Source organism: Asterias amurensis, chromosome 20 (genome assembly GCF_032118995.1).
Source record: "Asterias amurensis chromosome 20, ASM3211899v1".
NCBI lineage: Eukaryota > Metazoa > Echinodermata > Asteroidea > Forcipulatida > Asteriidae > Asterias > Asterias amurensis.
The window spans coordinates 3,307,535-3,330,461 of NC_092667.1; the positions used below are offsets into that span (position 1 = coordinate 3,307,535).

Consider the following 22,927-nt stretch of genomic DNA (forward strand, 5'->3'; position numbering starts at 1 on the left):
CACCTACAAACAAACTTTTCACAATTTGAAACAGCTTAATCTTTTAAATTAAATGAAGCTTTTTTTTTCTCAGAATGCACTTGGTGTAAGACGATCTCGGGAGTGAGAAATAGCTCTAAAAATTTGAAAACGAAGTTCTTTCATTTCATGTGAATAATGCAGCGTTCACACAAAGTGTATTGTAACACAGCGCTCCAACATAATTACCCATGTCACTAGGCCATTTAATTCATTCCTTAAACCATCTCAGCTCCATGGGGGTATACAGCCTGTGCAACAAATAAGCGCTACTACGCTAAATCAATCACAAGAACAACCTCTGCCCTCACAGGTACCCATTTACCCCTGGGTGGAGAGAAGCAATTATAGTTAAGTGTCTTGCTCAGGGACACAAGTGTCACGACTGGGACTCAAACCCACACTCTGCTGAACAGAACCACCAGAGGTTCAGTTCACTTGGCCCAACCACGACACCATGCCATGAACAGGGGAAACAAAGCTTCAATCTTAGCCTTTTTGTTTAAAAGCCAAATTAGGGGAGAAGAAAGGGGCAGAGGCAAACTTAAAAAATTAATTTTCACAAAATGACACTTACTTTATAGATTCAAGTAGGGTAGTTTTTTATTGGGCTTTTTTTATGTTCCACAAAATTTGAACAATCACAAAATAATCCACTCACGTTTATGAACACAGCAACACAGTTTATAATCACATTGACTTTTTTTCAGGTGATCTGATTTCTCGTATCAGTGCATGCTGTACAAACGCAAGTAAATCATAATTTAACAACCAATAGAGGGCGCTGTTAAGTTCCTAATGTTAAAACAATAATAACTTGTTTCAGATGTGAGACAAACATTTTTCCCCCACGATGGATAAGGTCAAGCTCAAATGGTCTCTGTCCTATACAAAATAATTATAAGGCAATGTTTGAGACCTTAACCATCTTGGGAAAAATCAAATGCACAGTTCATGTAAATTTATGCAAACTTTTGTCTGTAAACAGCGCCCTGTAGAGGTTAATTATTTATGATTTATGTGCAGCCGACATGTGGCATTATCACTCTTGTTTATTTAAAAAATAAGTCAATAACATTTTGTCCAGAAAATCCATTTTTCATCAGACTGCATAATTTCATATCAATCATCATCACCTTATCATTGGTCAATATTTTAAGTCATCAGACTCCAACGGCCAATTGGCTTTTTTAAAATAAAAGCACTTCCCTCACAAATCTTTGTCTTTACACAAACATTGCTGCGATACTTCTTGAAAAATCCATTTCGGACTAAGAAAGTATGACATTCAACGTTATAATGCTTTGAGGCGTACACACTTTGCTGTCCAAACCTCAGAAATGTGGACTTTAAAACATGATCAAATACTACAGTATGATTTTCAATTCACAATTCCATAGACACGAATGTGTCATTTTAAGGTATGGCGGACACAATACTATAACACTATTAGGTTTGGGTAAATCTGATCAAATCCACCAAAACCAAACAGTGCAATCCCATAGTGACCACCATTTTTCAAAAAGGCTAATGGAGTCTATGGCCCTTATCGAAACCATGGCTTCAGCCTTGGATTCGGCTTGAGGCTCCGTTCTCTTGTCTGAAGCCCCGAACGCGTATACGCAAAGCACACGCAAATTGTCAAAACAACCGGTGGGGCCAAGCTAGCCGGAACTGAATCCAAAGCCGACGTTTAGAAAAGGGCCCAAGAGTGTGCTCCAGTACCTTAGCACACCTTATTTGTAGACCAAGTCCTCAAAAAAGACATTCATGTTTTATCGCTGGAAGATCTTTGAAGCACAATGAGCTGCGTTATCGTTAACAGACCTTTATCACGCTGTCACATCTTGGTCATGTTCCCTGTTTCCAATAACAGTAATGAATGCTAACATTCATTGCGCATGGGACCAGACTATTATTTCGTCCAGCCTCAGTTTGCTTACACTTAGTAGGAATGGAGTAAAATCAAACTGACCACACCGTGATGAAGGTCTATAGCAGTTGAAGTTTTGAATTCTCAACCCTATTGTGAGTCATATTTTTAAGTTCGTTCAACGTCGAGGTACTGGCTGACATATTCAAGCTTTATAAACATAATCAACAGCCTTAAGACTGAGCGACAAATTCAAGAGGCCGATCAATCCGGAAGTGAACAATGCGTGTTTACAAAGCAATTATCTTGTATATCCAAATGACAAAATGCAACTACTTAAACATAAAAGTGCGATAAAAAATTAGTTTATAAACCGAAAAAAACCTACTGAATCTAAAAGGTACAAAGACCGGAAAAGTTCTTAACACTTTGTTGGTGATTCTTGTGAAAAATTTTAAACCTGAAAACCGAAAAAATTAAAGGATTTTTAGTGCACTGATTTTGCAAAAAACAAACGAGAATACTAAACACTATACACTGATTCTAGTTTTTAAAGACGGTAAAAGATGACTTAATTTCTGAATTCCTTGCAAGTTATATTAATATCAAAGTATGTAAAGCCAATAATAAGTGAAACTTATTCACTCCTACCGATATTTAATTTAACAAAAAAATCAATGGCTGGTTTTTCTTAATAATCAAAGCGGCAAATATAAAAATCAAATCCAATTTGTGAGAACAGAAGGCAGCTGAAAAAAAAACAAAAAAACGACTTTTTCATGGCCGTGACTAGTGCATAACGCGACAGTACCTTCCGAGTCTTACACATCACCCTATACAACCCAACCTCCCCCCATACAATGGTACATACAGTCCATTTTCCCTTGATTTAAGAGTACTGTTCACATATAACTTCACAACACAACATTTACTACATGGCATAACGAACATGCTACACTTTTCATAGAAAGAGTTTTGTTTGCGTCCCCCCTCCCCCACCCAAAAATAAAGAAAATAAAAACAAACAAAAACACAGCCGAGCCATGAATAAATTCCAACCTATCCCCGTCAATCATGATTACTCACTACAACCTTTCTACTAAAATAAAAAGCCAGATCCGTTATTTTTTTAAATATCTGCTGTAGTTAAACTACGTACACCCCTCATGGGGGCATATACTGCACATATTCAGCATATTTCTACATAATCACCTCATTCACAAAGGAGATGTTTTCTTCATTAAATTTTTCGAAGCTTTTTTTTTTTTTTTTTTTTTCCTCTCGTTTTTTATTCCGCACTACCATCTGAACCACTTTTCAGCGCCAGGGGTTTAGCTAAAGCTACTAGTAAACTTTCCAACACACAAAGATTTCTTTTATTCGTTTAAATTGAATCAAAAAATGTTACACAGGGTCATAAACAGAACCCATCTTCATATAATGACAAAGCAATGTATAGACAGCTTTTGAATACCCGGCATCGAAAAACCAAGTGGAAAAATTTGCCTCTGTAGAAAGTGTATTCGTGAAACATTTATATCAATATCTTTAAAATGTAGTACGGTCAATTTTCACTTACATATTTTTGTTCCACATAAAAGGTTCTAGGCTGCAGGCATTTCTTATAAAGTTTGATTGCTAAGGCTAAAAGCTAATTGCCGCTAACTCATGGATTCTTTGGTAACGAAAAACAAGCAGGGGGGAAACCATTGGTTCTTTCTTATATCAATCACTACTACAGCTTCAGGTAAACTCCTCCAAACAGTGAATGAAAAACAATTCCCATGAAGAAAACCAAATGCCTCCGCCTCAAAAATTTTACACTCAAGAAAGTTCCACATTAAAAAATCAGCAGACCCCAGCTCATCAAAATTAAAAAGCAAAATGTTCATTAATTTTTTTTTTAACAGATATATCTAAAAATTGGCGAATGCCTCTTATAACAATACTACAGCACATGGTTAAGCTGATAATAGAAGTGTATACAATTTTTCTACAGTGTTAATTAAGACATGATGCATTTTTTTTTTATCGTAAAAATCTTGTTTGAGCTGTACAGGAGCCTCCGTTGGCCAAGGGTGTTTGGGATGTTGGCCTTGACGTGACGGGGTCGTGGGAAGCCAGAGGTCTCCTCCTGCCCTGTTAACAGATCAGCACTGGGGAGAAAAAGAAATAAAAATCAGGCCTGATACTTCATGGAGGCAATGAAGGTGATTGCCTTCATGCCCCCTTATCATTGCCTTGGTGCCCTTGAAGAAGTTTTCAATTTCTTCCTAGGGTGACCTTCACCAAGGAGAAAATGCCTTGGTGCCCTTGCCCTTTCAAAAACAAAGCATACTGGTCTGAAAAATGGACTTTAGAAAACTTATCATTATGAAAAGTAATGTTGTGTCTGAATGCAGTGGCTATGTCTATGGTTGTGGAATTGGTTGCAGCAGCAATGATATGACTATGAGGAATGAAATCTGGTTAAAGCAAGAGCGGAAGCCATCAATTCCCCCCCCCCCAAAAAATTAACATCCAACATATTGATCATGTTCCCTATCATCAACAGCAGGAATTGATGCACAAAAAAGGAACCAGACTATTTGGCAGAAACCATGGTTCCGAGGCTGGTTCCAAATGGTCGCCCACACTAGTCCAATGGTCGGCCAGCCTTGGTTTGAGTCCAAATAGTCAACCTTATAGCTAACCATGGTGCGCACTCAAACTTGATCCAAGTGTCTCTGTATCCTTCACGCCCAACATACCTCAATTGTTTATATATTTATCTTGCCGAGGACGACTATTCCACCACATCACCATTTGTCTCTTCCCCTTCTTTGTGGATGACTACTTTCGTGATGGTGAAGTCAGGGTTGCATCTCTTCTCCTCTGCAATGGCCTCGGCCAAAAGCTGATCACATAAAAAAACAAAAATACAATTAGACTGGGCTCATAGAAAAGACTATGGACAAAGAGCATAACTTTTTGCTTTTGAATGTGTATACATCCAAAAAATAAGGATGACATTAGTCTTGAAGTCAAGTCGGGAGTTGTTGTGGGGTCTTATTCGCTGCCCGCAGCTCTGTGAATCGTTCCCACTGTAAATGCAGGGACGGTGCACACATCCTCGATCCCAGTATGTGTACGAGTCACTCGCAATTAGTCTTGAATAATTTGTACCCAGCTTTGTACATATGCATTGGACTTGCTACCAAAATTGGATGGAGCATTTTTATGGCTCTGCTAATCGTGACAATCAATCTTGTATAGCGCTCACGTCCGTCACGCAGTTACGCTCATGGCGCTTCAACATTTTTTTTCCTGGTCACTGGGCCTTAAATCATTCCTTAAACCATCTCTGGGGAGTATACAGGCGGTGCTGCGAGTTACCGCGTTTCGCGCTAATCATTCACATAAACCATCTCTGCCCTCACAGGTACCCATTTACACCTGGGTGGAGAGAAGCTTATGGTTAAGTGTCTTGCTCAGGGACACAAGTATCACGACCGGGACTCAAACCCACACTCTGCTGAGCAGAAACACCAGAGCTCGAGTTTGGTGCTTTTATCCGCTCGGCCACTACACCCCACATTACTTCATTATTGATGAAGTGTCAGCTATGAGAGGGGGAGCCCCTTCTCTTCATGGAGGATGAACTTGAGGTATGAGATGATTTCTTTACCTCATCCTTGTTGATATCTGCATCTCCTTGGATGATGATCTTCTTCTCAACGCGTGTTTCTGTCACGTCACCTTTCACCGTCTAGCCAAATCGATACCAAAAATACAACCGTGAAAATATCCAAATCAAAATAAAATGTACAGCAGAAAGCCTGATTCATGCTTCCTGCGAATGCCAAGCGAGTTTTTAACATCACATGGCTGTTTTCGCAGCGAGTGTTTCGCAGGAGTCGAGCACAAGTCAACTGACGCGAAATATTCGTTGAAAATTGGTGACGTCAAAATGCGTATCGCATTCGCAGGAAGTATAAACCGGGCTTGAATTGCCTATGATTTTTACAAATTTTGTAAGTTTCACTTATTTTGCTTTGAACAACGCACTGATGCCTCCACATTGTGCACCATCAAAGTACTTATTATTATTATAATTAATATTATTATTAACTACGCTGATATGCTAGATAAAAACAAAACACTAGTAAGATAAGCATGTTATTTAACTTAAAGGAAATCATTGCAATGTCTTTCTTTTTCAAAATTACATTACACATTGAATTGTCATTCTGAGTGTAAACGCCAAAATGAATGGGCAAACAAAAGCGACTTATCTGTCTGAAAGTAATGAAATGAGAAACAAAATATGCTTTGATGCAATGCGGATTGAATGGCGAAGACTTAATTTCTGCTATTCACTGCAACTTAATCAATAAAACATGAGAATGTCGATGAACCTCTGAAAATGTAGTATTAAATCGTGATCTGCAACAAATCATTTGAGATTCAGTACTCAACTGATGTAGATAAATATTCCATTGTACAACGGAGTATACATTATTGTTTTGTTTGCTGAATGAATGTTGCTTACAATGTTTCTATGACGGTGGAGGAGGGTGGTGGAAGGTGGAGGGTGGAGGGTGGAGGGAGGCGGGAACGGGTATGATTAGAGTTGAGGACACTGACTCGTTTCCTTCAGAAAATATTCCCGACCAATCTCCCCTCCCTGAACTCTTGGATCGGCACACCTTCACAAGACATACTGGGCACACCAAAAACTGTTTTTCACACAATAAAGAACTACCACAGCAAACACAAGATGCTAAATCCACGACTCTGGAAGAAGGGGAAGGGGGCGGACTTCATCAACAGTTTAAATGTCAAGGTGTGCCAAGATCCAAGACCTTAGGAAAGTTTTTTCTATCTGAACGCTTGTCAGTACGTACCCTTGTAATATGTGTGGTGGTGGTGGTGGTATGGCCTTCGCTAGTAAGGGTCTGTGCGCTCACCAACATGCCCGAATCATCCAGACTGTTATCTGGCTGGTCGCGCTCAAATGAGATGGTCGTGTTTTCGGTTTGGACGAAGGGCACGTCGTGGGTCAGTTGGGAGTTCTCCTCATCGGGGCCCCCTTGCTGGACGATGGTGGCCGTTTTGACGTACGGCTCGTCACCTTCGGAGGCTGTGGCCGCGACCATCTCGTCATCATCTTGAGGCTAGTGGGGAAATAAAATGAACGTCTTGATTTAGAAATTACGGTGCTTGGTATCGATGCAAGCCAGACCATGCTGCATGACCACAAGGCGCTGGTCCTCTACATTGGCTTGAAGCTAGACGTACTTGGAAAACTTCCTTTGCTTGATGAGTGAAATGTTGAATGATGATCAAGAAACACAAGAACACCACAACCAATCTGTCATTGGGCTCAACAATACACCAACACTTTGGGGCCTCAGACTATAAGGCGGTCCTAATCACTAACTGTCTTCGTCTTTGGTCTTGTGATCCAATTTCAGAGCTGCTTATATACGCACTTCAAATAGCTGAGCACAACAAAATAATGCTTACCAGAAAGATTAACAACAAATCAAAGCTCATGATCATTATGTTAGTACAAAATGCTGAAAGAATTTAGTATAATTATTAGTATAAAAGTGGCGGTAAAAAGTTACAGTAAAATTTAGTTAGTGAAATCGTTTAAGATACTACTGTAGCTGGGACCACAATTTGATTCAAGTAGAGGATAAAATCTGTGGCAGCAGTTTTAAATATTAATATTTTATATTAATTATATAGCTTGTTGTTCAATATATCAACCCAATTAAATTGAGTCCAATTCCATAAAGCCTGTAAGCACAAAAACTTGCAATGACAAACAAAAAATCTTGCTTCACCTTACCAGCCAAAATACTACACAGTTTGCTTAGCAAAGAAGTTTTTTGCTTAACGGCTTTATGAAACTGGGCCCAGACGTCATCATCAGTCGTACTTGCTGTGCCATTTGGGAGTCAGTTTACTTGTGTGTAGTGAGCTTTCTAGGTGAAGTGTACACAGCCAGTCATGTCAGGCGTCATATCTTTATATTATGTGATAAAAATCCCAAAAGTGCAAGCCCCATGTGGCGTCAGATACCAGTGGTTAATTTATATTTTTTGCTTTACCACAATTAATGTAAAAAAAATTTAAATCCTAAATGTACCTTAAGAAAACTGAAATTTACTTTGATGAAGTTGTTAATCATTGTTAAAAATCCTAACAGTTAATACATACAACCCCAAAACTCTTCAAGTTTGACTATAATTAAATCTTAAAAACAAAATGAAAAAAGGTGTTATTATTTATGTGTGGTGTTGTGTGGTGTGGTGTGGTGTGGTGTGGTGTGGTGTGGTGTGGCAGAGACAGTGTTCATCCTGTCCAAACTCGGTTGCTTTCATGGAGAGCTTAATGGATCCATCTACAATATAACAAGGTGCAACACAACAAAATCTTGTAAAGTTAAGTTCTTTTCTCGTCAATCCACAGCAACTTTCATATTTGTAACTTAAGTTAGTGCTGCTAGTATTACACAAGACATTCCGAATGTAGCGAAACTTCACCATGACGTCATTCGTGATTTCAACAATCTTATCGGTGTGGGTAATAGGTTTGTGTGCATTTTGATGTTATACACAGGTTAATAATTTAAGTCATTGGATCAAAACACAAAAAAGGTGCAAAAACACGGCAAGTCTGACATCCAACTGTGGATGTGACATGCCAACTCTAGCCCACCTCAGCGTCATCAAGACGCTTCATGACGGCAACGTCTCCTTGAAGGGCTGGCGGCTGGGGCGGAGGCTACAAGAGGAACGGAATGGGATGAGTTCAGGTTTGTAATACCATACAGTGGAGATTTTCCCATTGGATGTAGGCTTCATTCAAGCCTGTAGAAGCGAAATCACTGCAGTCAAAGTTTGATTGTTAGGTAGACCTTATGAACTAACAGTTCAAACACCGATACTTGAGTGACAAAAGCAAAGATCTCAACTAAACGTATGGAGCGATTACCTAAGAAACAAGGGCTACAATAACATTTACAGAGAGTACCTTATTTCAGTTATGTAGTTTCTAATACTACATGGCAAATTTAACCAATTATAATTGTTTTCTTTATTATTAAATAACCTATTGTTATACCTTAAGTCACAGTAAGATAACAAATGATAAGATGCGATGATGATGATTTAGAAAAAATGGAATGAGTCTGAATTAAGAATGAATCAGTATGAATGATGGAGCAATTATTATTAACACAACCTGATAAGCAGAGCCTAGTTTCACCTTGTCCCTTTTCAGGTTTACAAGTTAAATACCAACAATTTCTGTGCTAGCTGCAAACAAACAACAATACAGGCGTACTAGCTATACTAGCCTTGCTATACTCAGGTGTACGCTTAGCAGAAATTATTGGCTATCGCAAGTATAATGTTCCTATGAAGTTGGCCCCAGAGGAAGGTTAGCAGGTTAGTTTATGAGAGCTGTTGATTTGCAGTGGAAATTTTACTATTAAAAGGCAATGGTTTAATGGATGAAAGTTAATAGATAGTTTGAAAGTGTGAATACATTATATAATCCATAAGAATCGTGTCAAATTGTTCATGAATGCTTTCCTTTTATTTGATTGACAAATGTGAAAATAAGTCGGATTTGAAACTTTGCATGTTGGAAGTATAACTAAGAGAGGTTTGCGGGTACACCACGTGTGTATCTCTTTTGAGAAGTGTTGGTTCTGAAAAGAACAAAGATGGTTACAAATGTGAAAATGTACCTCATCATTTTAGTGTTGGAATATGTTTCAACAGTTTCAGAGACCAGAATGAACCTACCAAAATGAGCTATATTAGAATAATCGGTTGATTTTGAGTAAAGGGTTAAATCCAAAAACGAAAAGGCATTCCAAATCACACTTACATGTATCTCGCTAAACTCTACCGCAGAAAAATAGTATTTCAAAAAACAAGAAGGCCTGAACGATAAATGATTCATATTCATGATTGCAGGATTAAAAATATAACCAATATGCACTCCAATGAAGAAAGTGAGATTATTATCTAGACTACAAAATGAAAAGGTTAAACTTCTTTCATCAAAACCTCAACAAAATAGTGAGTGATCTTTCCATCCGGATCTTGTTATTAAGTCATTTCCGATTCTTTATTTTTCATTTTTTTTACCAAGCTTTTCTTTTCATTCTAAATGTACATCCAAATACAAATCAAAAAATGTCTGCCCTATTCCGATGAAGAGCGCATATTTTGAAAGCGGTGGTACATCAGCAGGCGGAGCCTGGGGTGGATTTCACAAAGAGTTAAGACTAGTCTTATCTTGAGTTAGAACAGGTTACTCATCTTAAGACTAGGCATACGTTTTTTTGTATCTCCTAGGACTAGTCCTAAGTTAGGACTAGTCCTAACTCTTTGTGAAATCGACCCCTGGAGCCGTAGCCCCAGCCAAGGCTTGAAAAAGGCCCAAGGTCTACCACCAACATCATTTCCCCAAAAATGATCCCACTAAACGACCTTCAGGAGTAATGTTATGATAAAAGAAGTTTAAGACGGTTTAATTGTTATTATATAAATGAAATCTCGAAGAGGTGTCACCCATGAACCACAAGTGCTTGAAGCTCTCGAGTAGAAAAAATTAAACGAGAGCTGTGAAGGTGTGCTGTTAATGAAGGTGAAGAAGAGGTAGAAGAAGAGGGGGAAAAATGCAAGTGTTAGACGTGGTGAGCTCAGAAAACCGCTGTTTGGACAAATACCTCTGGGTAGGACTCGGGGCTAACGTTAACGAAGGTGTCGGCTGCGTTGGACTGGATGCTGGGTGCCTCCTCCATCGTTGGCTCTAATAAAATGGGTTCACCCTCCAACAAGACGCCAGGCTGTTAGAGTTAAGAGGGTTTGTTATCAAGTATCCTACTTAATACTACATTACAATGATGCATTGGGGTACTTACTGGTGTAAGCAGGACCCAATTTATGGCGCTGCTTACCGCCAAATTTGCGCTTACGATCACCATTCTCTGCTTACTGTGCAAGCGCCAAATTTCTGGCCTAGCTGTGTAAAATTACTTCTTTCTTGAAAACTATGTCATTTCAGAGGGAGCTGTTTCTCACAATGTTTTATACCATCAACCTCTCCCCATTACCCATCACCAAGTAAGGTTTTATGCTGATACATACTTGTTTTGAGTAATTACCAATAGTGTCCACTGCCTTTAAGGTAAGCAGAGCCATAAAATTGGGACCCGATTACACAACGCTGGGAAGCCAACGGACCAATCTTTTTAATTATGTACAGGCTCTGTAAACACTCGGACATTGCACATTCTGTAACCATAATGCTAAATCTCCACATTGTTAGAAGTCTGCGGTAAGCAGAAAAGTTGGACACTATAATGAGTAAGAGTCTCTTTGAGACCCTAGTCCACAATAATTCTGGGGCAAAACTTTCAGCACAAAACAGTGCTTAGAATAAGCTTAGTAGAAATAGGTTACCAGCCAAAGTACTATGTAATGTATATTGCCTGTGCCTGGTTCCCTGCTATTTTTTGCTAAGCACCATTTTCTGCTTAGCGGAATCCTGCCTTAGTTAAGACTTCTTACCTCACCAGTCCTCTCCACCTTGTAGATAGTCTTGGTGGTAGTGGTAGTGGTCGTGGTCTGGAACCTAGTGGACCCAGGTGTCATATCATAACCATCGTCGTCAGGGCCGCCGTACTGCGGGTCTCCTTCTTGCTTATTGGCTGCTACATCATCAGCAGATCTCTGTTAACCAATCATAATCATTATCGATTAATTACATGCAAAACTGAAAGTAAAATTCGAACAGCAAAACCCCCAAAAACCCTGTGATAAAATACTGTGCAAAATACTCATTTCATGACGCCATTGATCACCATCTTTGATGAAACGTGCACGCGTTCAAGGCTATCATTGGCTAAGAGTTGTGCGCAGCGAGTACACGCATGCACTTTTCCATTGTTTATCATCGAATAAGGCAGTCAATGACGCTATGTGCAATCCTCCATTTGTTAAATGCTGTGACCATTACATGTTTACAGTTGGTTTCATTCTGGGGTGGTTTCCTTACTTGGGGAAGAGGGAGGGGGTATTGCAAAACAATTTAAGGTGTGGAAAAGAACCAAAACTTTATTGAAACCGATCTTCAAGGGATGGAAATTTTACCTCATGACGATAGTCACTTTATCAAAATTAAACAATGACCCAAGTGCAGAACAAAACTAGAAAATGTAAGAAAGTTGTGTAAAACCAAAGTACTCATGCTGCCCATAGAAAGGATAGACCACACCATGCCTAGAATTTCATCTTTGAGAGGGCAAGGCCATTTTCATTTCACAAATGGCACTTCCATTAGAAAATCTTTAAGTCTATAAGAAACTTTTGAAGGGGCACCAAGGCCAAGACCAGGGGCAATAGAGGTCGAGGCTTCTATATGTAATTCCAGGCTTGTACACCACTAAGGTTGATCAGATAAGATATATCCCAGTGAGGTAATAAGTGAACGATACTACAAAAATTACAAACAAATTTGACACCACCTGGAAAAAGAATGTATACGGTGTGGGAAAAAAATCACTTTAAAAGGTGATCGAAAGAAATTATGAATAAATTAATAAATACATCTAATTGTTGCCAAACACGTTGTTAGATGACAATCCATGCTTTGGGAACTCAAAGTAACAAATATTGACGCTGATCTTGGAAGAGAGATGGGAGGGTAGGGGTTGGGCAGATAGAGAAGAAAATTGTAAGGATTGAAAAGATGGATGGGTAAGTCGCTGAATAGCATTATTGTTATAACAAGACAATCTTTCTGTACGAGTATTTTCCTTAAAGGCACTGGACGCCTTTGGTAATTGTCAAACACCAGTATTCTCACTTGGTGTATAAAATGTACAAATGCATAACATAAAAAATCTATGAAAATTTTGACTCAATTAGTCATCAAAGTTGCAAGAGAGTAGTGCAAGAAAAATAACACTGGTTGCAAACATTCTGTGCTTTCTTTCAGATGCCTAAAAAGTGTTTGAAGTCTGACGTCTTTTAATATCTGAGTGAGAAATTACCTCTTTCTCAAAAACTACGTTACTCCAGAGGGAGTTGTTTCACAATGTTTTATAACAGCTCTCCATTGCTCGTTACCAAATAAGTGTTTGTGCTAATTACTATTTAGAGTACTAACCAATAGTGTCCAGTGTCTTTTGGTAAACTCAGGCTAAAAACATTGTAGATATATACATGTAAAACTCTGAAGTGTGAATTGAAGCTTTGGTGCCGAAAGTAAGAGAGGGCGACAATATTGTCATAAGAACCTCTATCAAGACTCAACATACTGAACGAGAACCCTGCTTCAAGTGCCACCAGATAGCTCTTTCAAGAGTGTCATAATGTTAAAGGGTCTATGTACTTTTCCCTAACATAAAACCCTCAAATTTATATTAAACTTATACAGTTTGAAGATTATAATAGTAGAAAGCTTCCCTTGAAATTTTACTTACTGAGGTGCTGTAGTTTTTGAGAAATGAGTAAAACAAATAATTTACGTCTCAGTTTTAGCATGTAAAAACGTATTAACCAGTTATGCTATCGTTTTGGTGTAATATCATAACTGGTTAATGGGATTTTACATGCTAAAATAATTTTCGTCTTCCTGGGACTAAATTATTTTGTGACATGTTTTACTCATTTCTCAAAACTACACAACCTCAGTTAGTATTATTTGAAGGGAAGCTTTCTACTATAATTATCTTCAAACCCTGTAAGTTTAATGTAAATATGTGGACATTTTGAAAAAGTACCTGAATCCTTTAAGATGATATTAATCAAATAAATTGTGCTAAAATCGGAGGGAAAAAAGGTGGGTTTGAATTCTACAATCCGACCAGTGCAAGGTGCTCTCGAACCAGCTTCAACTATCCTGCAAGGGAATTCATGCAACTCAAAATAAAAATCGCTAATAACAAACACTTCTCATGCAAATCATTTTATGGACTATGTGAATGGGATGGTGCTCATACACTAATTAATATAAGCACATATCTGAGAATGGGAAGAACTAAAAATAACCGACATTGATCATTTTTAAACAAGGGCAACAACAACCGATTATAAACCGTCCAATTTAAACAAAACAAAAAGAAAATATGAAACAAAATTAAAACAGCAAGGCATACTGACCACAGACAGATAAAGAAAGAAAAAGTGAAAACAGAACAGAAGAAAGAAAAGTTCTTTTGGCAAACTCTGAATATTTGTACGTTTGAAAAATGTATATTATCCGCTCAAATTTCTGTTTCGTGTGCTCTTAAAAAAATATTATTTGAGAATGATGACACTCGCAAAAAAAACCAATTTTTTCTTAAATAGATGAAGACCCTTAGAACAGCCACTGCCTCATTCCATTAAGCAGTAAATCCATTTGCTTAGCAGAAGTCAACAGGAAACCAGTCAAATACATGGGTGTTTGGCTGGTAACCCTACTCTGATAAGCAACACTTTCAGGTGCTAAGCAAGAAATGTTGGCATCGTTCTGAAGATGATTTGTTCACCCTTTAAAAAAAAGTTTATTTCACACAATAAAATGACACTTCACAAACATGCTCTCGCTTAAAATAATAACACAACTTTGGTTTGTAGGGTTGCTGTCATCCAAACTACCTTCATCAGGGTAAACTATACCCTGCACTAACTCAATTGGGGTATACTATACCCTGAAGTACCTTGTTCAGGGTATACTCCACAAACGAGGTAGATGAAGCCTTAAATGACAACAACCCCCTACTGCGCCATACTTTGTAACACTCGGCAGCAAAATAATATCAACACACTACACAAACCACAAGAGGGCGCTCTTTTTTTTGAGGGTCACAAAGATGCAGGGACTGGAACTGATAAGTCTGGACGCTCAAGGTGTTTGGGGTTTTTGTTTTTTTAATGCTGAGTTAACGCTTTTTTTTTTCATCAGAAAGTTGGGTTCCCACTGACCTCTGACATGAAAAGATAACTCTTGAAACATTACAAGCAGCGATCATGAAAAACTACAAGAAGGTGGTCTATTTTCTTTTTCTTTGCAATTTTCTGCTTAGCAGAAATGAGCAGGAAACCAGTCACAAATTGTACATGAGACATGGTAGTTATGCTGGTAACCTTATTCTGGTAAGCATAATTTTGCTACGCTCAGCTGCTCTTTGTGCTCAAGCACCTCTATAAGCAAATATTGATAAAAAAAATTGTGCTAAGCAGAAATAAGCAGGATACCAGTCATAAATTGTACTTGAGGCATTGTAGTTTGGCTGGTAACCTTACTCTAGTAAGCATAATTTTGTTATGCTTAGCTACTTTTTGTTAGCAGCTCTATGAAAATTGGGCCCAGATGTTGAAGTGTAACAAAATGATATTCCATGCCTACATTCCTTGGTCAGTGAGAGCCCCAACAGAGAGTAAAGGGAAATAAAAGGAAAAGAAAAAGAAAAAGAGTGTATAACAGACCGAAAAGTACGACATCTTGATCTCCTCAAATTTCTCGGCCATCTCTGGGTCTACACCATCGTAATCGCCCTCGTCGGAAGTAATGTCATGGTCCTGAGACTGAGAGCAGGCGTATGAAGGGAAGGGGGTTGGTATCGTTAAATGGAAAAATTGAAACCAGTGAGAGAAAATAAAGGTGGCTGTCGCATCGGAGACTGATTTGATGGTCCTACTTTCTGCTGGCACTGGACAGCTGCATAATATACTGATTTATGAGCAGTCAAAGCTGCATGCAGACATGAATGCTAAAGGCTTAAGAGTAAACGTTAAGTCTCAATCTTACACAGATTGCATATAAACATAACAGCTCTTTATAGCAGCTTATAATTTAATATTGTCAAACACAAAAGGGCATGTGAATATGAAAAATTACAACAGCGTCTTAAGCAAAAGATTACACAAAACCCCACGCGTCAGATAGCGGGTAAAGAAATGCCTGTAAACAGGTTGTTGTGCTTACTTTAGCACAAAAAAACATGAGAAAGCAAAAGTGTGCGTTTCACAATGAATTATTGCATCATTCACTCTTTATGATTTATTTTGCTTTTTTCCCCCAAGACAAAACAAAATACCGTGAGTGGTATTTGAAGATGCATAAGTAGAGCCGCATGGACTTTCAAAAGCCTGATGTGTACACGCGTGGCATTTTGAAGGCCCAGAATTGTGTCAAATGCACAAGCGTGGCATTTTGAAGGCACAGATTGTCCCATATATAAACACATGTGTGACAGATACTCTTGTGGCTCTTTGTAGCTGTACGGAGGCAGTGAAGACCAAGCTAGATCTAGAATTATGTGTAAGGAAGTGAAGGACTAGGAAACATGCTTGGAATACAATGCTACGGACCACAGAGTTATGTGGCATTTTGCAGAGATGCCAACATTTGCATTGTACAATCAGGAAAATCGAGTACAACAATCAAGAAGATTTTACATTCATCATCATAGGAAAAAGTTCCATATTTGTTCATCAGAACATGACTGATTGGTTTATTTTCAGGGAACTTTCTGACGAATCAGGGAGAGTTGGCAGCTTTGCATCATGTGTGTAAAATCTACAACAATTCTGAAAAACCAAGATAGCTTCTACAAGGAAGTTAAAGACAGTGGACACTATTGGTAATTGTCAAAGACTAGTCTTCACAGTCGGTGTATCTCAACATAATATGCATAAAATAACAAACCTGTGAAAATTTGAGCTCAATCGGTCATTGAAGTTGCAAGATAATAACGAAAGAAAAAACACCCTTGTCACACGAAGTTGTGTGCTTTCTGATGCTTGATTTCGAGACTTCAAATTCTAAACTTGAGGTCTCGAAATCAAATTCGTGGAAAATTACTTCTTCCTCAAAAACTACGTCACTTCAGAGGGAGCTGTTTCTCATGATGTTTTATACCATCAACCTCTCCTCATTACTTGTAATCAAGAAAAGTTTTATGATGATAATTATTTTGAGTAATTACCAATAGTGTCCACTGCCTTTAAGATGAAGGGAAAGTTATAAGGGATGTTTAGGGGAATAATAAGATAGGGAAGCAATTTCACAGGAACAGGGTTAGAATGGTGTGAGAGTAGTCAGGGAAGAGTCTGGGTATTGATTTAAGAGAGAAAATGAAGGGACCTTGTTAAAAGTTAGGAAAACCCTCACAAACAAACACTATAATCTTTGATTTCAAACATACACATCTACAAGCTACACAAGCCTTTCCTGAATATAAAAGTTTGTTATTGAGACAAAGTATAAGTCCTTATTAATTGTGTTTGTAACAAATCAGTTTCAGTATAACTTAAAAATAAATTGCGCCTCCCCAACACTTTATCATAAAGTTGTAATTCTTAATGGAAAAACAGTAGAAGGGTTAATTTTAACAGAGTTCTCCTGTACTAAGGTATATCTGAAAAATAAATTGCCCTCCCGACATGTTATTGTAGCGTTTAAAGATAGTTTAGAGCTTGATAAAGGCATTCAAACTACGTAAAAACTCTAAGGCATTCCATTCTGTCTAAGATAAAGGAGAAATATGCAATCAGAATTTAGAAATAGAAACCTCTCACACAAGTACTCCTTGTTGTTTAATAACTCGAATCGACTACAATGCACACCTACATGTTCAAGTACACTACAGAAATCAGTGGCAAACTCTACGCTCCATGGACGAGCGTCGGAAAACAGCTGTGCATTCTGGTTAATATGTAAATTAGGTTATGCATCACGCTGCATTCCGAAAAGCAGATGACCATTGACATACCAGATCTTTCTCGTCCTGCTCTTCTTTGTTCCCTTCATTTTCTTTGTTTTCCTCTTTCTCATCATCGTCAGAGTCAACAAAATGTAACTTTTATGAAAGGGGGGGGGGGGTCACGAAACCAGTGATGGAGAAAAATAAATAAGTACACACTTTGGATCCCTTTATATGTAATCTCCAAGCTTGGAACTACGTTTAGGTGTCCACTTAATGATTGGTACCAAAGTTTTATACCAAATTCGTTGAGTCACTTTTAAAGGTTTTAAAGCTTGTAAAGGTTCCTCAGGGACTAATGCTGTGACCTAAAACTTGTAACTGAGTGCATTCAGGAACCTACGTTTTGTTCCAAGTTGCTTTGTGTGCAAAAACAAGTTCAATGCTGGGTGGCAGCATTAGACACCACACACTCATCGAGTCTAAGGCTGTATCCGCATTGGCAGCTACAGCTATGGCTGTTGCTAAGGATGTCCTATATTTCAACGCATGATGAAGCAGAAATCTAGCCATAGCCAAAGCCGGATTGGTTAAAAAGCCATCATCAAGTGACTCCTTCATTTTGTTTTGAATCAAGGAGATAGTGCTCGGGACACCTGCACACCAATTCTAGTCTGATAAAAGTGTCCATGCATAATTAGGCCTTAAACTTTGCTCTTTATGGGGAAAATGGAAATATTTGATGAAGTTATGTCAACTAGGTAACCTTTTGTCGGGCTTCAGGGGCAATTCATCCCTCACACCAACGTAATAGTTCAGCAACGGGAAAATCTAGGAAACTGAAGACAATCTGATTATGAGAAACTTAATACACAGCTTTGCAATCCCCCTTACCTTCTGCTCATCTTCAGCGTTATCAGCGTACTCGAGCTGCTGCTCAAACTGGCTGCGAGGGCGCTCTGCTTCCTCTGTTCTGGCCTGGGCAGCTAGGATTACTTCATCAGGGCGTTCTTCATGATCAAGAGGTCCACCGTATCCTAAAAGGGGGAAAAAATCAGAATAAATAAAAAGAATAGGAGTTATTGCTACTGTCAGGCCTAATACCTTTGTATTATACTGAAATGAACCATCGTGCAATCGCAGCAACATTACATATTTTGCTATCAAGACTTGTCAAACCATTTTACAAACATAAAAAAAAAAACTTTATTTGAGATTTTACCACCGTACCTCTCATTTTCTGTGACAAGGAACATTTTTTTAAGCGCCGGCAGACTATTAAAGTGCAGGACTTTTACAAGGTTCGAATGGCACAAGCTCATCGCTGATTTATTGCCTAGTTACTGAATCAAAATTTCTTAATCTGTGCAATACAAAATCTTTGACCTTTAACAAATGTTTGTATGAGAGAGATTGGCTGTTGCCAGCTTGGTGTTTATATCCCCTTGTGGGAGTTTGCCGAGTTCTCTCGACTCGAAGATCATCTTAACAACAAACAAACAAATAAACAAACATAACCAAAAGAACAGGAATCTGCTTTGAGAGACCCTAAGCCACAAACCTCCATCCATACTCCTTGATAGACGTCCACTGAGTGCACGGTCAAACTTAGGGTTGTCTCGGTCAATGGTGGAGCTTGCCTGGCGTGACTGGAACTGTGTACGGCCACTGTAGCGGAATTTGGAGCCTAGACGGAAAAGTGTTCTCTTTGGTGGCGGCTCTGGGGATACCAATCTGAAGAAAAAAAATCAGACAAAACGTGCCATCAAAACTTGAATTGTTATAAAAACAATCTTAATATATCACAAAGAAGAAAACTGCAGGCCGGATAGTTAATCGAAGCAACGAAGGTCTCCATGCCCCCTGGACATTGCCTTGTCGCCCTTGAAACCAGTATAAATTAATATTTTCCTCATAGGGTGTGCCCTTTACCAAGGAGAAAATGCCTTGTTGCCCTTGCCCTTTCAAAAACAAAGCATACAGGTCTAAAACTGGTGATCCCCTATGGTTATTCGGCCCCTGACTGGCACCCCCAACAAAGATAATGACAAAATAGGGAGACTGCCAACATAGGGCTATTGATAGCTCAGTTGGTAGAGCGGCGGCACATTATCCAGCGATTGTGGTTTAAAATTCGCTCATGTCAATTTTTCTTTGTTTAACCCCAAACCAAAGAAATCTCTAACGATTTGCATTACCCATGGCAGTGAAAAAGATAAGAGATCAGATGCATTTGCAAAATCGAGAGACTTGGCTGTAACTTTTTTAACTAACGGTTTTGAAATCTCCTCCTCTCAATGTTGATTTACTTCTAAAATGTCACAAGCTTCAAGACAATTCCAAATGATAAGACGTAAGACGTACCTGAAGAAAGTATGGTGTTCCACACAGACCTTCCAAAGGCGTTTGGCTGCTCGGTGATTAGCTAGCTTGAAGCCAATAGTACTTTCAAAGTGCTCAAACTACAAGGGAGAACAATGTTATGACAGTTACAACAATTAAACCGGTCAGCATCAGTTTCCCTTTTGGCAACAGCGAATGCAATACGAATTTTGACGCCACAATTTCACAAACAATCATTCGCATTAGTTGACTTGTGCTCAACTCCTGCGAAACATTCGCTATGAAAACAGTGATGCATGTCAAAATCACATTCCCATTCGCAGGAAGTATGAACCAGGCTTTACTCGACTTGAGCATGTTAGATTTAAGAAAAGACCATAGATGTTAAATCTGCATCGGGGATAGAGAAATTTTGGTTTTACCCATACACCGATGTGTGTTAGCACTGTATACTCAGTACTTTCCCCGAGTCCTGTGAAAAAAATATCACAGGCATGTTACATGGGTGGGATCCGAACCCACAACCTTAGCAATTCTAGAGCAGTATCTTACCAACTAGACTACCAAGATTGCCCGGTAGCTAGCGGCATAATAAAGATGTTGCCATTTTGTTTCTGAGCGTAAATGAAATCGGAAATTAGAGTTAAGTAGAAAAAATATCAGACTTGGCTAATGCAGGAACAGTTTTGTATGAACTGTGACTTTCAAAGGGGCACCAAGGCTGAGACCAGGGCAACTGAAACTCCAGGCATTGAGGATCAAGATACAACTTACCTCTCCAGGTCTGATCTTGATGTAGAAGTTGTTTCTCTTGTAGGAGATTTTGAGAATCTTGGGCCAGGCAAAGCGGTTTATTCTCAGGCGATCACGGTAGATAAGAAGACCGTTGGCACATACTCCTAACATGATGTCAACTCCCTCCGAGTCCTGAGGTGGGGGGAAGGGGGGGGGGTAAGAAAACAAATCAAAGAGAAAGGGATTGTTACCAGTTTCAATCTATAGACCAATCCGACGAAACAAAATTGGTGGCGTCCTCTATTGAAAATATTTAACAACTGCGGTGTCCTTGTGCATAATCTACGCACTGAAGACACCGCAGCAAATGGCGCGCGATGCTCAACGCCCAGTGCGTGCCTGGATTGGTGTGTATATTGGGCTGACAACACAAGTGGCTACTGTGTGCTACGGGCATGATATTTGGTCCTTTGAAAAAAGTAGGAGCATTTTGTTGAATATAAGGGCTGACCTTCATGTACACATGGTGTAGGCTTTAATGCTGTAATAGTCATTTCAGGCTATTTCTTCACAGGTTTTTTTATTTTCATTTTAACTTTCTTTGGCTCAATGCTGCAGGTCTGGTTGTGGTTTCCCTCAGGCTATTTCTTCACAGGTTTTTTTATTTTCATTTTAACTTTCTTTGGCTCAATGCTGCAGGTCTGGTTGTGATTTCCCTCCTCTGATTTCTTCCCATTGTTTTTTTGTATTTAAATGGTGTTATTATTATTGTTTGTTTAGCATTCACTGGATATGTACATGTATTTTTGTGTTTACATTGTCTCTGCTTGTGCCTTGAACATCTGTAAAGATTGATTTGGCGCATTACAAATACCTACTATTAATATTTATTATTATTTCCCCCTGGAAATCAGGCTAAAGAAGGAAGAATATCATGCTAGCACACATAGTTCAGAGTTACAGCCAAACATACAGCAGAATATTTGTTGAGCCATTATTTGGCAGGCAATTGCTCGCTGTTGTTAATACACAACCCCTGTAAGTCAATTTGCTATGAAATGTAGTAGCCCTACTCAAGGTGGTACACAAACTACTTGTACAGTAGAAACTAGTAACTGACTATGTGTTGCAATACTTATTTGGAAACCGTTTTCTTACAAACTGTTCATCTTCCCAAATTCAAAAGGGCAAGATAACAACCTCACAACCCCCAACACATAAACAGCCACCTACCCTAGCATGATGAAGGTCTACACCGTACATGGCCAGTTTCTTTGCGTTCTCCAAGAAATGCAAATCCGCTTCAGCTGGTGTCTGTCCCCTAGGGAAACAAACCGCAACAAATTAATTTGAGTTATCTTACATTTACCATCTGGAAATCATGAAGGGAAATAGAATTACAGACTTTAAAGGCACTGGACACTATTGGGAATTACTCCCAATAATTGTTAGCATAAAAGCTTACTTGGTAACAAGCAATGGAGAGCTGTTGATAGTATAACAAATTATGAGAAACAGCTACTGCTGAAGTAACATAGTTTTTGAGAAAGAAGTCATTTCTCACTCAAATAATAAGACTTCAGCTGAAGCCTTTTATTATGCGTCTGAAAGCACACAAAGTAATGCAACAAGGGTGTTTTTTCTTATTAAATTCTTTTGCAACTCCGATGACCAATTTACGCACGTTGGGATACACCAAGTGAGAATACTAGTATCTGACAATTACTAAAGGTGTCCAGTGCATTTAATCAACATCTTCTGATACCATTAGACTCATTCCATAGATGCATCATTTGTTTATCTCTGTCTGGTAAAAGTAATGACTTAGGGTTGAACAAAAATCATTTCCATTTTGTGGGATCAACTGGGGGAAAAAACTACTCAAGTTTTTATTAATAGCCTTGATATTAGATTGATTTTGCGAGCAACAGCTGCTAACATTATTCGACATCTAAATTAGCATATTGTCCCTTCCAAGCCTGAGTTTAAAGGCACCGGACAAGTTTGGTAATTACTCAAATTATATATTAGCATATAAAAACTTGCTTGGTAATGAGCAACAGAGACAGGCGTTGATAGTATAAAACATTGTGAGAAATGACTCCCTCTGAAGTACATACAACTTAGTTTTTGAGAAAGGGGTAAAGTCTCACTAAAATATTTGAATCTAAGAAAGACTTCAGGAATTTGAAAACACACAACTTTGTACAACAAGGGTGCTGTAGTCTTTCATTATTTTCTTGCGACTTCGG

The 22,927-nt window shown here is 38.7% G+C and overlaps 1 protein-coding gene across 8 annotated transcripts in view; it reads right to left on the reverse strand.

Moving 5' to 3' along the window:
• Nucleotides 1–595: 595 nt before the first annotated feature.
• LOC139952615 (protein 4.1-like) overlaps nucleotides 596–22,927 on the reverse strand; it is a 69,957-nt gene continuing 47,625 nt past the window's right edge. The window contains exons 8-21 of one of the 8 annotated variants that reach the window (XM_071951808.1): nucleotides 21,909–21,996; nucleotides 20,715–20,867; nucleotides 19,962–20,059; nucleotides 19,159–19,331; nucleotides 18,492–18,634; nucleotides 17,667–17,753; nucleotides 15,379–15,477; nucleotides 11,473–11,634; nucleotides 10,629–10,748; nucleotides 8,603–8,668; nucleotides 6,841–7,047; nucleotides 5,559–5,639; nucleotides 4,642–4,787; nucleotides 596–4,047 (exon numbers count right to left, since the gene is read on the reverse strand). In XM_071951808.1, coding sequence (XP_071807909.1) covers nucleotides 4,677–4,787; nucleotides 5,559–5,639; nucleotides 6,841–7,047; nucleotides 8,603–8,668; nucleotides 10,629–10,748; nucleotides 11,473–11,634; nucleotides 15,379–15,477; nucleotides 17,667–17,753; nucleotides 18,492–18,634; nucleotides 19,159–19,331; nucleotides 19,962–20,059; nucleotides 20,715–20,867; nucleotides 21,909–21,996 — 1,588 coding nt within the window. In that variant the 3' untranslated portion in view covers nucleotides 596–4,047; nucleotides 4,642–4,676. Of the gene's footprint in view, nucleotides 4,048–4,641; nucleotides 4,788–5,558; nucleotides 5,640–6,777; nucleotides 7,048–8,602; nucleotides 8,669–10,628; nucleotides 10,749–11,472; nucleotides 11,635–15,378; nucleotides 15,478–17,666; nucleotides 17,754–18,491; nucleotides 18,635–19,158; nucleotides 19,332–19,961; nucleotides 20,060–20,714; nucleotides 20,868–21,908; nucleotides 21,997–22,927 lie in introns of all 8 variants that reach the window. The other 7 variants (XM_071951807.1, XM_071951810.1, XM_071951809.1 and 4 more) reach the window with 7 other exon arrangements.